At 43.0% G+C, this 14,004-nt stretch overlaps 1 protein-coding gene across 1 annotated transcript in view; it reads right to left on the bottom strand.

The window, feature by feature from the left end:
* Window positions 1–230: 230 nt before the first annotated feature.
* AR (androgen receptor) overlaps window positions 231–14,004 on the bottom strand; it is a 163,002-nt gene continuing 149,228 nt past the window's right edge. Inside the window, exons 4-8 of the mRNA XM_065900896.1 lie at window positions 12,259–12,546; window positions 6,253–6,397; window positions 2,195–2,325; window positions 1,147–1,304; window positions 231–486 (exon numbers count right to left, since the gene is read on the bottom strand). Of these exons, the coding sequence (XP_065756968.1) occupies window positions 331–486; window positions 1,147–1,304; window positions 2,195–2,325; window positions 6,253–6,397; window positions 12,259–12,546 (878 nt within the window). The 3' untranslated portion in view covers window positions 231–330. The remainder of the gene's footprint in view (window positions 487–1,146; window positions 1,305–2,194; window positions 2,326–6,252; window positions 6,398–12,258; window positions 12,547–14,004) is intronic.

The following is a 14,004-nucleotide window of genomic DNA, read 5'->3' as shown; positions in this document are numbered from 1 at the left end:
CTATAAACAAGCACAACTTGACACTGTGCCACAGGATCATCACAGATTTAAAGAAATACAACAGCATTCAAAACACAGATAAGGGCCACAGCGGGGAGCAGAGTTTGAGAGTGCCATGGAGGGTCAGATAGGGAGGCAAAGAAAAGAAAGGAGGAAAAGAGAAAAAAAAAGCCCAGCAAATAGAACTCAAGAACATCTTCATGACAGACTGTACATCAATAGAGGAAATTCCCCAAGGCACTGCAGAGAAGTAGTGCAGAGTTAAAACAGGCAGAAGATTTCTGAGAAAGGGAGTGGGGTGGGGGTGAGGAAATGGGGGCTTCCAAAGCTTCACTGCGTGTGAAAATAGATGGGCTTGACTTTCCCGGAAAGGATCTTGGGCACTTGCACAGAGATGATCTCTGCCATCATTTCTGGAAAGTCCACGCTCACCATGTGGGACTTGATTAGCAGGTCAAAAGTGAATTGATGCAGCTCTCGTGCAATCTGCAGAGAAAACAGGGTTGACAAGGAGTTGGCTTCTTGTCAGGGTCTATCCCCACATTCTTTGATTTCCTCCTCTTTCCTTCCATGTCCTTGGGCCTCCGTGTGTGTGTGTGTGTGTGTGTGTGTGTGTGTGTGTATGTGTGTGTGTGCGTGCATGTGTGCATACACACACGTACACTAAATTGTCTCCAGGGAGTCATTGAAGGCTCCCAAGAGATCTCTTACACCATTGCAAGCTCTCTGACTCAAGACTGCGTGTTCCTTTTCCTCAGCATAGACACACACACACACACACACACACACACACACACACACACACTCGCTCTCTCACACACACACACAAACGCACATGACTCGAGGAAGAAGGGGAAAACATCCAGGTCTGTTTTGTCTGCGTAGAGAACTTATCTACTCTAAGCCCCTTCTCTGAATCCCAACTGCTCTGTTCTCAACTCCTCCACCTCTTTCACAACATCCAGCTGGGACACTGTGACCTGTGTTCCTTTCTTCTTCATTGAATTTTCTTCCTGGACCACACTCAAAGCCAGAGGGGAATGGAAGCACCTCCCAACAGGTGGTGCCAGACCTTAGAAGAGCATATTATCACTTGGCTCTATCAGGCTGCTCTCCCTGACAAAGCACCCTCCATCGTTTGCTTACAGGCTGCACAGAGTCCAGGAGCTTGGTGAGCTGGTAGAAGCGCCTTGAGCAGGATGTGGGATTTTTTCTCTTGCATGCAATGATACGATCAAGTTCCTTGATGTAGTTCATTCGAAGTTCATCAAAGAATTTTTGATTTTTCAGCCCATCCACTGGAACTGATGTGGGATGAAGACAGAATGGGGAGGGGAAGCATGCCCACGAAGGAGCATTAGATAAAGCACCAAGTTTTCTGACCACAAACTTGACCCCCACCCCCACAGGGAGAGAACCATCTACTTGGTTTCCTGTCACTTGAGGCCTATATGCCTGGGACCTTCAGGAAGTCTGCTAGGAAGGTCTTAGGGAAAAGGCTAGCTGGACCCAGTGTGTAGGGTAATGGAAAAGCTCAGTAAATTTTATTTACTTGATAGTAAATAAAATTTACTGAGCTTTTCCATTCTCTAGACTTCTCATCTACACATTTCTTAGGACCTATGGTTTTATGCTGTTCACAGTCTGGCTCTGAATTAGAAAATTAAAACACGTGGTCTTGAATATCAAATTTTGTCTCCTTTCTCCCTCATAGAGGCTAAGCACTCTGCTTAGAAGAGACATTAAAGAAATATTCCTTGGCTGCCAAATAAGCCCTTTCTGAGTTGCTTACACAGAACTTCTCTTTTTGGCAGAAGAGGAAATTCCTTCCAGGAGGCAATCCCTTCTGCCCTACAAGACATATAAGGTGGTCCTTGCCTGTTTCTATGGTAGAAGCTATGGAAAAAATTCAGAGACCTGCTAAAACCAGACAAAAAGGCCTTGTACCAGAAAGAGATAGGGGGTAGGTGGGGATCTAATGGAGGTTGAATTATAGCAAAGAAATTGGTCTCTAGCCATGAAATTCATCCTTGTTAGGAAAAAGGATGCTAAGGGAGAGTGGAGGAGGGAAGGTGAAAGAAGAAGGGAAATGTTCAGGAGCTGGCTTCTTCCCAATAATCCTTTAATGAAAAAAGCAGCTTCCCTCTGATCCCCTATGCCCCTAGGGGCATTCTCTGCCCTTCCAGGCACTTACTAATGCTAAAGAGCAGCAGAGCCTTCATGCACAGAAATTCCTGGGGGGTGATTTGGAGCCATCCAAATTCTTGAGAGAGGTGCCTCATTCGGACACACTGGCTGTACATCCGGGACTTGTGCATGCGGTACCTGGGAAGGAAACACAGAGAAAAAAAGAGGAGTAAGGAAAGGCTTACAATAAACCCAGAGAGAATATCTGTGGTTGCCCTCCCCTTTCCAAGTTCTCCAAGAAGAGCTTGCTGTTTCTCTTGCTGGTGCTTCAGTGACAGGAACGAAGTTGTTCTTTTTTTTCCCAAAATCGTGATATCATGATAACTACTCATCTTGCCTGGCCAGGATATGGATTACCACATGGAAATTCCAGGTCCCCGTGGTCCTCCTGTTTCCTGGCACAAGGACAGGAAAGCCTAACCAAATGAATACAATGGGACTGGCACATGGTCTCCCTGACTAGTCCTAATATCTCAGCTGCAGCCAGAGCCAGAACCTGCCTCCCAGACGTTCAAACTTGGAGGATTTCTAGGAGACAGGCCTTAGAAATCAACTCTTAAAATAAGGACATCAGGATTCCCAAGTGACCACACTTCCCATATTAGAAATTTAATCATTTCTTTAAAAACTCCCAGAAAATGAGATTCCCCATTGTCCCTTTAAATGAGTTCCAATGCTTATCAAATCAGCCAGAAAATATTTCTGAATGTCAAATCTAAATGTCCCCTGCTGAAGCGGAGCCTACTCCCTCATATCCTGGCTGTTCCTTATCACAGTTTGGGAGTTATAAACACGTGTGAGCTGCTTTTATTATAGTGACTTGTGAAAACATCATCACATTATCACCTATAAATTATATAGGGAAGTGACCAAGGCTTGGACAGATTCTCGAGGGGAGCAACCTCTCTGTTCCATGACTGGCCATGACAAGCCCATAAGAGAAGATACAGCATCCTCCTGCTAGCAAACCTTCCTGGTTTTCAGCACTTCAGAAATTGTGTGTGTGTGTGTGTGTGTGTGTGTGAGAGAGAGAGAGAGAGAGAGAGAGAGAGAGAGACAAAGAGGAGAGGGAGAGAGAGAAATTGATTTTATATCTTGTGGAGAAAGGAAAGGGAATTTGACACTCACTTAAGTGGTGAGGAAAAAGCCCTCCCAGATTGGGTCTGAAGCCTGTGGTTTGACATTTTGGTCCCCAAACCACTAGCCTTGTTCACAGGTTGAGCAGACCTGGTACTGGCTGGGTGGAAGCTCAGCACCCTATCTCAGAGAGATCTTGGATGGCCTAGAGAAAGAGGGAAAGGAAGGGGCAGATAGTGTAGAAATATTCAATGCAGGCTGGAACCCAACTGGAAAAATGAAGCATTTAGATAGTATCACAAGTCAACTGACCAAAACAATGCTGCTCCAAGCTCTTTTTCCCTAAGGAATTTTTAAGTAAGATTTGCTGAGCCTTAGGGCATGGCCTTGCTCTGGTCTGTCTGTGCTTCCAAGCCTCTGTTGATGACGACACTGCAGTATTTTTACCATTGAAATTGTAATCCTGACATGAAGGATTGCTCTAATACTGCTGCAGACCCCAGGAACAGAGAAGGTGTAGAAAGGAGGGGAGAAAGGCAAGGGAAGGAATTCAAAGGGGAAAGGAATAAGACCTGAGGAGGAAAGAAAGGAATAGAGTGCAGAAGGTAGAAAGCAAGGGGCAGGAATGGAATTCAGGAGGTGAGCAGAAGTAGGTGGGATTAAAAGAGAATGGAGAAGTGGGGAGACGAACATTGGAAATAGATGATGGAGCACAGTGCCTGGCACATAGTAATTGCTCAAAAAATGATATGTTGGAAAGTGCCATTATGATTCTATTCACTATTCTACAGATGAGAAGAATAAGCCTCAGAGAAGTTCAGTAATTTACCCAAGGTCACACAGCTAGGGCTCAGGTCCATTACCCTCACAAACTGTGTTCTCCACAAAGAGAGGAGGAGAAAAGAAGAAAGCAGGGTTGATGACAGGGTTTGGTGTCAGAGAGGTTAGCAAATGGGTTGGCCCAGAGTCCCTGTCTTTTTCTTTGGACCTCCGTTTCCCCATTGGTACCTTGAGGAGGCTAGCAGCAACTGGTGGCTTTTAACTGGAGAGGTACTGCTCCCTTAGTGGGTGCTAGAAATGTGTGGGGGCAGTTTGGGCTGTCACAGTGACTAGGATCCTATTTGGTATTTAGTGGGCAGGTACCAGGGCAGTTAAACACATTCCAATATGCAGGAATGTGCTAAAAGATGAAAAACCATTCCTCGGAAAATGTCAACAGCATCCCTGTTAAGAAACATTGGTTTAGATGATTCTAGGGACTTTAAGAGCTCTAACATGGTGGGTTCCTATAAGAGGAAGGGGGTCTGCTGTTTCAGGAGCCCTGGGGCTTGATATAGGACCCTGACTCTGTGGGGAATCCTGTGGTACCTTTTGATGAGGTACATGGAAGTGGACCAGATAGCTGAGGTAGGGTGCCACATATTTACACAGATGTGGAAAAGGAAATGAAGATTTAGAAAATAGCCAATTATCACCTTGCAAAGGTTCAAAGGTCTTCAGGCTCTGGATGGGGAGGGTAGTGCAGGTGCCCAGTAGTTGATTTAATCGCTGGAGGGCAGCAAGAGGGTGGGTTGAGAGATGAACAGGAAGAGGGCTTTTTAAGGCCTGCTCCAGAAGATGGCATCATAGGTAACTCTTTGGAGATCTGGAAACCACAAAGCAGGTTGTGCCAAAAGCCCAATGGTTATTCTTAGCTTCTGGCTACCAGGGCTGGCTGAGTTGGAAGAGGGCAGCTGGGGACGCTTATTTTCCCCCATATGGCACTGCTGTACTGGAAGGAACCACTGGCCTGTAGATTTTATTTTAAGGCTCTTCTGGGTTAAAGGGCTAAAGGGGAGGGAAGGTCAATTCCTTCCTGACCAAAGGGATTCTCTGTGGTGAGACTAGCTCAAAGTTCTTGGGAAGATTTTTTCTGGCCAGCTCCATTCACAATGCCACAAGGGACCTCAAAGAGCAGACACAGAACAGATTATCATTGTTAGGAAAAGAGAGTATTGGAAAGGTACTTCCTTTTTATTTCTTGCCCATTATGGGACAGACATTTCACATTCATTAGCTCCTATTTTAGTTGTCATAACAAAACCATTTAAGAAAGATTTATTTTATTAACAGATTAGGAAACTGCGGATCAGGGAAGGTAAGGGTCTTACCCAAAGACAATGATGTAGGAAATAACAGAATAGAGGTTTCAGTTGAGGAAAGTACAATTTTAAAACCTGAGCTCTTGGCCAAATTCATGAAGGGTAAATAGAGCTGGTGGCAGGGCAAGCATTTATTAAAACTGTTTGTAAGAGAAGGGAAGTGGCTGGGCCAAGGTCACATGGCCAGAAAATGGTGGAGCTGCACTTCCTCATCACTTACCATCAGGAGGCAGTATAAGAGCTAAGAGTTACAGAGCCATACTTTGAATTCTGTTGCCAACATGCACTAGCTGTTTGACGTTGTTGGGTAAGTCACTTTATTTTGTTGAACCTAATTTTCCCCATCCATTAAAAAAAATTTTTTTTAAAGGGGAAATCAAGTTCTCATGAGTGCTCAATGAGAAAGGATTAGGAAAATATCTAGTATGGTCCTGGCACAAAGGAGTTTCTCAACAAATGGTGACTGGCAGTAGCTTTTGATGGTAGCATAAGGGACCAAAGGAACTTCAGCCCTCACAACTAGAGTCTCTCTGTTCACTCCCTATGTTGCTCAGAGTGAAGAAAAAGGATCCTGACATGAGGGTCTGAGATAAGGGAAAAGCAGGTCAGAAGCACTGCCAAATTACCAGGATTGAGTCTTGATTGGGAAAAGCGACAGCCTTCCCCTGTTGCCTCCTACCAATTGGCCTTTCAGCCAGGCAAAGCCACCTCAGATTGAGCAGGCTGGCTGGGCTTCTACTGCCTCACCTAAAGGTCAAATGAACCAACTCTCACCATTACTTACATTACCATCATCACCACCAATGAGGTCTGTGTTTATGTGAGTTCTGGACCCATAAGCACTTACTCATTGAAAACCAGGTCAGGGGCAAAGTAGAGCATCCTGGAGTTGACATTGGTGAAGGACCGCCAGCCCATGGCAAACACCATAAGCCCCATCCAGGAGTACTGAATGATTGCCATCTGGTCGTCCACGTGCAAGTTGCGGAAGCCTGGAGATAGGGTAGAGGCAGTGGTCAGACTGAGCACTGATGGGCTGAGTGAAGTCTAGGGCTCTGCTGGGCTGAGAATTTCTGGCACTTGGGCTGCCCTTGAGGAGCCCCAGGGGCCATCAATGCTGGGGAGCAGGAGGAGAACAAACTATATGGTGGGGATAACACTCCTTGCACTCCCTACTTCATTGAGCTGCTCAAAAGAAACAGAGGCAAAAAGTGCACTGTCCATTGGAAGAGAATAATAATCTAACACTTACTGACTGCTTACAATGAATTAACTCTTTTCTAAGCATGTTACTTATATTAATTCATTTATTCCTCACAAGAATCCAATAAAGTGTATACTATTATTGTTCCCATTCTGTGAATCAATAAAAGTGAGTCACAGAAGGGTTGAAGAACTTGTCCAAGATCATAAGGCTAGTAATTGGCAGATCAAGTTCCAAAGCCAGTCTGATTCCAAAGCCTTGATCTTCAGAAAGGCTCACTGCCTTTCCAAAGACACAGTGTAATAATCATTTCTCTCACATGAACAGCACTTTTCACTTTACAAAGCTCTTTTCTAGCTATAATCTTGTTTGTACCTTCTAACAACCCTGGGAAAGGGATACTATTACATATCAGCATATGGTGGAATGCCTTTGACAGCCATGCCTTCTCCACACTACCTTCAGCTTCCATCTCTTTTCTCTGACCCTTTTCCTGCCTCCCACTTCCTCTCTATTGTTTTCTATTCAATAAATACCTGGCCCTGCTAGTTTCCTACTCTACTGCCATTCCTGCCTACTGCCATTATTATACACAAACAGGCCCTTTATGACCTGCTTTCTTAGACTAATTTCTTACCATTTGCCTTCTCATAATTTAGGTTCTAGCTATTCTGAAAAACCCACAGTTTGCTGAACATACACACACACACACACACACACACACACACACACACACACACACATCATGCCTCTAAATCTCTGCTATCTCTGCACAGGCAGCTGCCTTTCCCTAGAATGCATTCTTCCCTCCCCAGGCTTTCCATCTGATAAACACCTACTCATCTTTCAAGTCTTCACTGAAAGGCTACCTCCTCTGTGATGCCTCTTCCAACTCATCCAGACAGAAGACCTAGTGATTCTTCTCTTACCATCTTGCTGAATCCGTCCAATTATAGCACTCATTACACTGTACTGGAATTTATCTATGCACATATCTGTCTCCTCTGTGAGACTTAGAACTTCTTGAAGACAGGGACCATTCCCTTCTTATTCATCTTTTCCTCTCTAGTATATAACACAGTTCAGATATTTGAGTAGGCGTTTGAGAAATATTAATTAGACTTAGGATTCTCATTATTTTCATTTTATAAAATAAGAATTATAGATGATCTCCAAATTACCTCCCTTAAGCTCAGAGAACAGAGGCTCCCAGATGCTGCCTCCACATAGGTAGAACAGATATGGCTATGCTCTCCTGGAGGTTTCCAAATAGTTGGATACTTAAAGCATCACTTCAGAGCTCATCCCCTACCAGTGCCTCATTTATCTTCTCCCTAACAGATCCAGAATTATCTGAAATTTTGTCTTACTTACCTTATTAGGAATGCTTACATGAATTTGTATAATGCTTCTAACTTTCCTGATGATGACCTCATTTAACCCTCACAATTACCCTAGAGTGTGGGCAATGTGACACTTATTTTGTCAACAAGGAATCTGAAGGCCAGAGAAGTTAACTGACTTCCCCAAGCTCATACAGTCTGTATGTGGCTGAAATGGGACTAGAACCCAGGTGTTCTAATTCTCTTCTTCAGTGCTTCTCCCATACTACTGCTGAACAACACAGCTCAAGAACTACCAACGTCATGAGTTTTTTCTTAGCCATAGGCTCAGGTCTGAAGTCTACACTATCTAGACACATTGTTCTGTTGGTTGGTTCTTGCCACACACACCCCCTATTTACCCTTTTTTCCTTTAGGTCCCAAGCCTACCAGACATCAGGATGCTAGAGTTCCTCACATCACCACCTTTGACTGCAATCTTAGCTCCCAGGCGTGTGCCTCACATCTTCACAGGAGCTAGTCTGCTAACAGACTAGCTGGAGCCTCAGACCCCAGAGTATTTCCTGCCTGAATCCCTTCTGTAGTACAGAATACCTGGGACTGATTCTTTCCAGTAGGAGACGAAAAGCCAGGGTCAAGCATGGAACATCAAAGAATCTCTTTGGGAGGGGCCCGGGAGCTTGAACCCTGAACCCTTGGGGTGGGAGGCAATGGGAATCAAGAAAAGCCTTGGTTGGTGAGTGTGTGAATATGAGGGTGCATGGGGGCATGAGGATTAAACTGTACAAATACCAAGGAAGCCGTCAATACTGATGATTTTTCCCTCCCTGAGATGCCAGAGAACTAACAAAGAGGAGAAAAAGGGAAAGCTTAGTTTGGCTGTAATACTAATTAACAGTCCTTAGTGAGAGCTGCTTAGAACTCAAGCCTAATTACTGTATATGCATCAACAACATAGCTGCTTCAAAGGCTGGGCATTAGAGAACAGAGTTAGGTATTGTAATCAGATTAGACCTATAGGAAAATTAGCCTGCTAATGCCCATCCTTTGAAGCAGCCTGCTCAGATACTACGGCTATCAAGGGATGACTTGAGGAAACAGTAGTTCCAGTCTACAGGTTTCCCTCAACATATATTCATTCACTCAACACCTATTTGGCGCTGCATTAGGCTGTTTTGGAGAAACAGAGAGAAGTCATGGTTTCAGGTTATGAAACACACAAAACAGGTTAGGGAGCAGAGGCTAACCTGAGATTCTGTTTTCTCACTAGAATCCAATCAACATCATTTCTTAGCAATCTCCAGTAGAAACCTATAGTCTCATGTCTAGTCTGGAAGAACATACCCAAAGAAAGGTCAATTAGGAAATATTTGCTGCTTTATTGCACCTCACAGCTAAGGTCTTCAAAGAAGACAATTCATCTTTGGGACCCATGAATGAGCTTCTAGGAAAAACTAGTGGCAGCTTAAAATGATTTTAGTGGTTTAGCACTCAAGCTTGGTAATAATGACCCATCATTTACAGAGCATCTTCTATGTTTCAGCTATTATACTAGATGCTCTTTATACCTAATTTCTGTGTTGATAACAATCTGCAAGGTAGCAATTGTTCTACCATCTCTACAAATGAGGAAACAAGTACTGCAGACATGTGATTTGCTCAAAGTCACACAACTAGTGTATAGCTAAGATTCCAAGCCAGATACATCTGATTATAAATATACTGTGTACACACAGTCTACTCACCCTCCCTCAATACTAGGGTATTTACTAGGGTACCAGGTGCTGTAGTAGGCAATTTACATATATCATCACTATCACAGAAAACTTCACAACAAAATTGATCTGAGTAGGTACTTAGCACAGTGCCTCTCAAAGGACAGGAACTCAATGTGTTCAATGAGCAAATAACTTGAATTAGTAGGTGATTATTGATAATATGAATAACAGTTCTAATGAATGTGGTACTTGGCTTTCTTTTGAAGCTATTCTTTAAATTACTCAGGGTCAGAGATCATTTCCTTAGACAAGCTAGATGGTGAACTGATATTAACTTGCAGACTTGTTAATGTAAGGAAAGGGCTTCCAACCCTGGAGGTTAGGCTGAGGAAATCCAGTGGCTCCCAGTTATACAAATTGTGCCATAATGCTTTGCACCAGGTTATTGTTAAGACCATCAAACTAGAACTCAGAGGGTGTGAGCCCAAGCTCTGGCTGCATTTGTTAAGTGACCAAATGGAACAAGTTAATTAACCTCTCTGAACCTTATCATTTGAAACAGGAGTGAAAGTCCTTATGATTCATGGGACTGCTATGAGGATTAAGTGGAATCATATAAAAGAAAAGGTCCTATCCTATAAAATGAGACACTAAGGTGTCTGGCAACTGCTTGGAAAGATTAAACTGAATCTCTGTTAGACACATGACATCAGGACACCCAGCTGAATAAGTGATAAGAATTAAAGCAACTTTTTCTTTTCTTCCTTTTTTTTTTGTATTTTTTTCTTCCCTGTGTGAACTCTCTGTTTTTGGTACAGTGTATATGCAGCCAGAGTCCTTGGGCCTTCTTCCCAGGGATCTAATTGGCTAGTCAACCTCAGCTTTCCAAGCTAGGAAGGTGTTAGGGACAATCTGGTAGCTGTAACTGGGCCTTGTGAATTGGAAAGACAAAAAGGGGGCTTGACAGTCAACATGCAATGTCTTCCAAGGCAGCAAGTCCACATTATGACCCAACTGGCCTTGGATAAAGTCTTGGTCCCTCACTGTAAAGCCCGAGGCTAGAGAACTACAGTGGTACTACACAGACTATGAGTAGAGTTGGATGAGGAGGGGATTTGGAGTTAGGAGGGGATGTGGGCTCAAGTTCTGGCCCTGATACCTTCTGAATGTGCAACTGTGGGCAAGCACATCACCTCTCAGAGCGTCAGAGTATTTATCTATAAAACAGGGAAAAGAATCCCTACTTTACAGAATTCTTAGGAGGATCAAATGAAGTACTACATATGAAACTTCTCTGTTCACCATAAATTCACATCTGATTGACAGTTATTATTAAATGGCAGGTTAATCTTTGACTCCACAAGGAGAGGTTTGATTGTTGATGTTTCAAAAGAATCTTTCAGTCATGGAAGTTTAGGATTAAGAGAACCCTTAAAGAGTTTATGTTTCTCTTGTTTCCAAACTGTGTTCCCTGGAGCCCTAAGATTCTGCAAGAGTGATCTGAGGCTTCTCTAGGGGTAGTGAGGGAGAGGCACTGGCTTTAAATCAACCAGCTCCACTTGGATCTGTGTACCATGTTTTTGAGAAATAAAGAGTTTGGCTGCTAAAGGAACGTTTGTGAATCGTTGGACAGAGGATCTCTGGGGCTTCTTTAAGCTCCAATATTTTAATAATCAGACCTTTCCAAACAACAGATGGCCAAGAGAAGAAGTGAATTCCCCATCACTGGAGGTATCCATGCAGAAGTTAGAAAAACACTTCATATTTCTTTCACTATCACCTAATGTTTCCTTCCACTATGATGATGCTAAGGTAGTTTATTTTATTTCCTTTTCCTTTTTTCTTTTTTGGTCGCATGGCGCAGCTTGTGGGATCTTAGTTCCCTGACCAGGGATCGAACCCATACCTCAAGCAGTGAAAGCATGGAGTCCTAACCACTGGACTGCCAGGGAATTCCTTAAGGTAGTTTAAAGAGCACCAAGAGTTCCTTGAAGTAAAACTGGAAAACCATCAATTTAGTCCAAACCACTTTTCACACATTGTACAGTTGGAAAAACTGAGACCCAGAAAGGGAAGGGATCACATAATGAGTTACCAGCAGAGCTAAGGCTAGAACCTAACTGTTTTGACTCCCAACCCCATGTTCCTTCTATCATACCATATTATAAGAGTTCCCATGGTATGGGTTCCAAGTAATATTAAAGACAGAATATCAGTTAGGCTCAAGATTATCTTTGGGGTGAACCTGTGTGTGTACATATAGAAGAGCATCTTAAGGCATTTAAGGGTATGTCTATGTGATCCATGATTATGGGAACATTTGCTGACTAAATCTGTGGGTTGAACATAGAAACATGGTTGCTGTGTGCTGTTGTGAGGCATGTGGGATACTCAATAATGTTGCTTTTCTCCTTGATTTCTGAGTTTCCTTATTTTTAATGTAGGAATTTCTACCAATCTCTTCCCTCACAAGGTTATGGTGAGGATTGCATGAGTTAATGGATGGGAAGCAAACAGGCATGGTGCTTGGCCCAAAGGAGTCTTCACTAAATATGACCTCCCACATTCCATGCCCCCACTTTCCTTACCAGGCAAGGCCTTGGCCCACTTGACCACGTGTACAAGCTGTCTTTCACCCAGTTCATTGAGGCTAGAGAGTAAAGCTGCAAAGGAGTCAGGTTGGTTGTTGTCATGTCCAGCACACACCACACCTGGTTCAATGGCTTCCAGGACATTCAGAAAGATGGGCTGACACTCATAGCCTTCAATATGTGACACTGTCAGCTTCTGGGCTGACTCCTCAGTGGGGCTGGTGGCACTGGAAGTCTCCCCTTCCTCCTGTAGTTTCAGATTCCCAAGTTTCTTCAGCTTCCGGGCTATTGGGAAACAAGGGAAACTTGGATTTATTATCAGTGGCCAAAAACACACAGCACAGCTACCCTGTTAGAAAAGCTGTTTGAGCTAAGAAAACAAGGATGTTCATTCTCCCTAGTCACAGACTTTAAACTCCTTAAGGACAAGTGCTCAGTTTAAACACTGGTTAAATGAATGATTCATCATTCTAAATTCCTCCTAACTCAAACTTCCATATCTTGCTTTCTCTGTGATCCTCTTGCCAGACAGACCTAGTATATCCTTGGATTGGACTCTGCCTAAATGCAGTCTCCAGTATTCATACCTTGGATCTTCAATTAAATCATTTACTAATATATTCATGATTCACTCATTCGTTCATTCAACAGACATCCATTGTTAGGCCTTTGCTTTTCGGTGGCGAAAAGAACATAGGCCCTAACCCAGTTTGGTAGAGGAGAAATAAACACCCGCTAACAATTCTAACAATTAGAAAATGTCAAACTGGTGAATGTTACAACAGGAGTATTAACAAAAGAGGAAGAACAACAATCTCTCTGCATAGGTGGGGTCAGGAAATGTTTATGGTGATATATGACCTGGACCTCGAAGAATAGTGAGGATTTCACCAGGCAGAGAGGAATGGAAAGGGCATAAACAAAAGCACTGAGTGTTTAGGGGTAAAAGAGACCAGTGTGGCTGGAGTGTATATTGTATATGTGGGGAGACTGGCTATTTATGAGGTTGAAAACAAAGGTGGGGTTTGACTTTAAAGGAGCATGTATATCATATTAAGAAATTTGGGTTTTATCACACAGATGATAGGCAAATATGGAATGTTTTAAATCAAGGGAATGTTGTACTTGTGTCTATGTCTATCATGTCTAGCAAACTGCTAGGGAAGGAGACTAGAAAGGCAGATCTGTTGGAGAAGGACTAGACTTATCATCCCACTTTGGGGTCAATGAATGGGAATTTTCTGGTGTTGCAGCATTTCTCACTTCAACTACAATAGTCCCAGGTATTGTCAGACATTTACACTCATAGTTGAACATACACTGTAACACATATATTGATTTTCATCTTTAGTAAAGGGGAGAGAAAGAAGCTGAAGTCTGAAATCCCCAATTGTATCAAAGAAATAACAGAATGTCCCTACCTTTATAATCTGCCTGTAAAACAGGAACCATCCATTAAAAAGGATGATAGAAATAACATTATTTAAAAAAACAAGAATAATCTAAAACTCAAACCTTATGAACCATCCTCCCCCTGTGCTCTCATACACACAATTTACAGGTCCTTGGGCATCCTGGTGTTTACTTTGTGCTATTTTCCTTAGCATTTATATTGGCAGAAATATAAATAATTGAAAAGGTCATAACTCTGAGATCTAGCATAGGCAGTTGCACCGGGACAGACCATAAACCACTTTATCTCTAATCCCTTTAAAATAGTAATAAAATTTAAAAGGTATAAAA

This window comes from Phocoena phocoena, chromosome X (assembly GCF_963924675.1).
Source record: "Phocoena phocoena chromosome X, mPhoPho1.1, whole genome shotgun sequence".
Taxonomy (NCBI): domain Eukaryota; kingdom Metazoa; phylum Chordata; class Mammalia; order Artiodactyla; family Phocoenidae; genus Phocoena; species Phocoena phocoena.
Note: the sequence above shows the minus strand (reverse complement) of the source record. Positions and strands in the feature narration are given on the sequence as shown.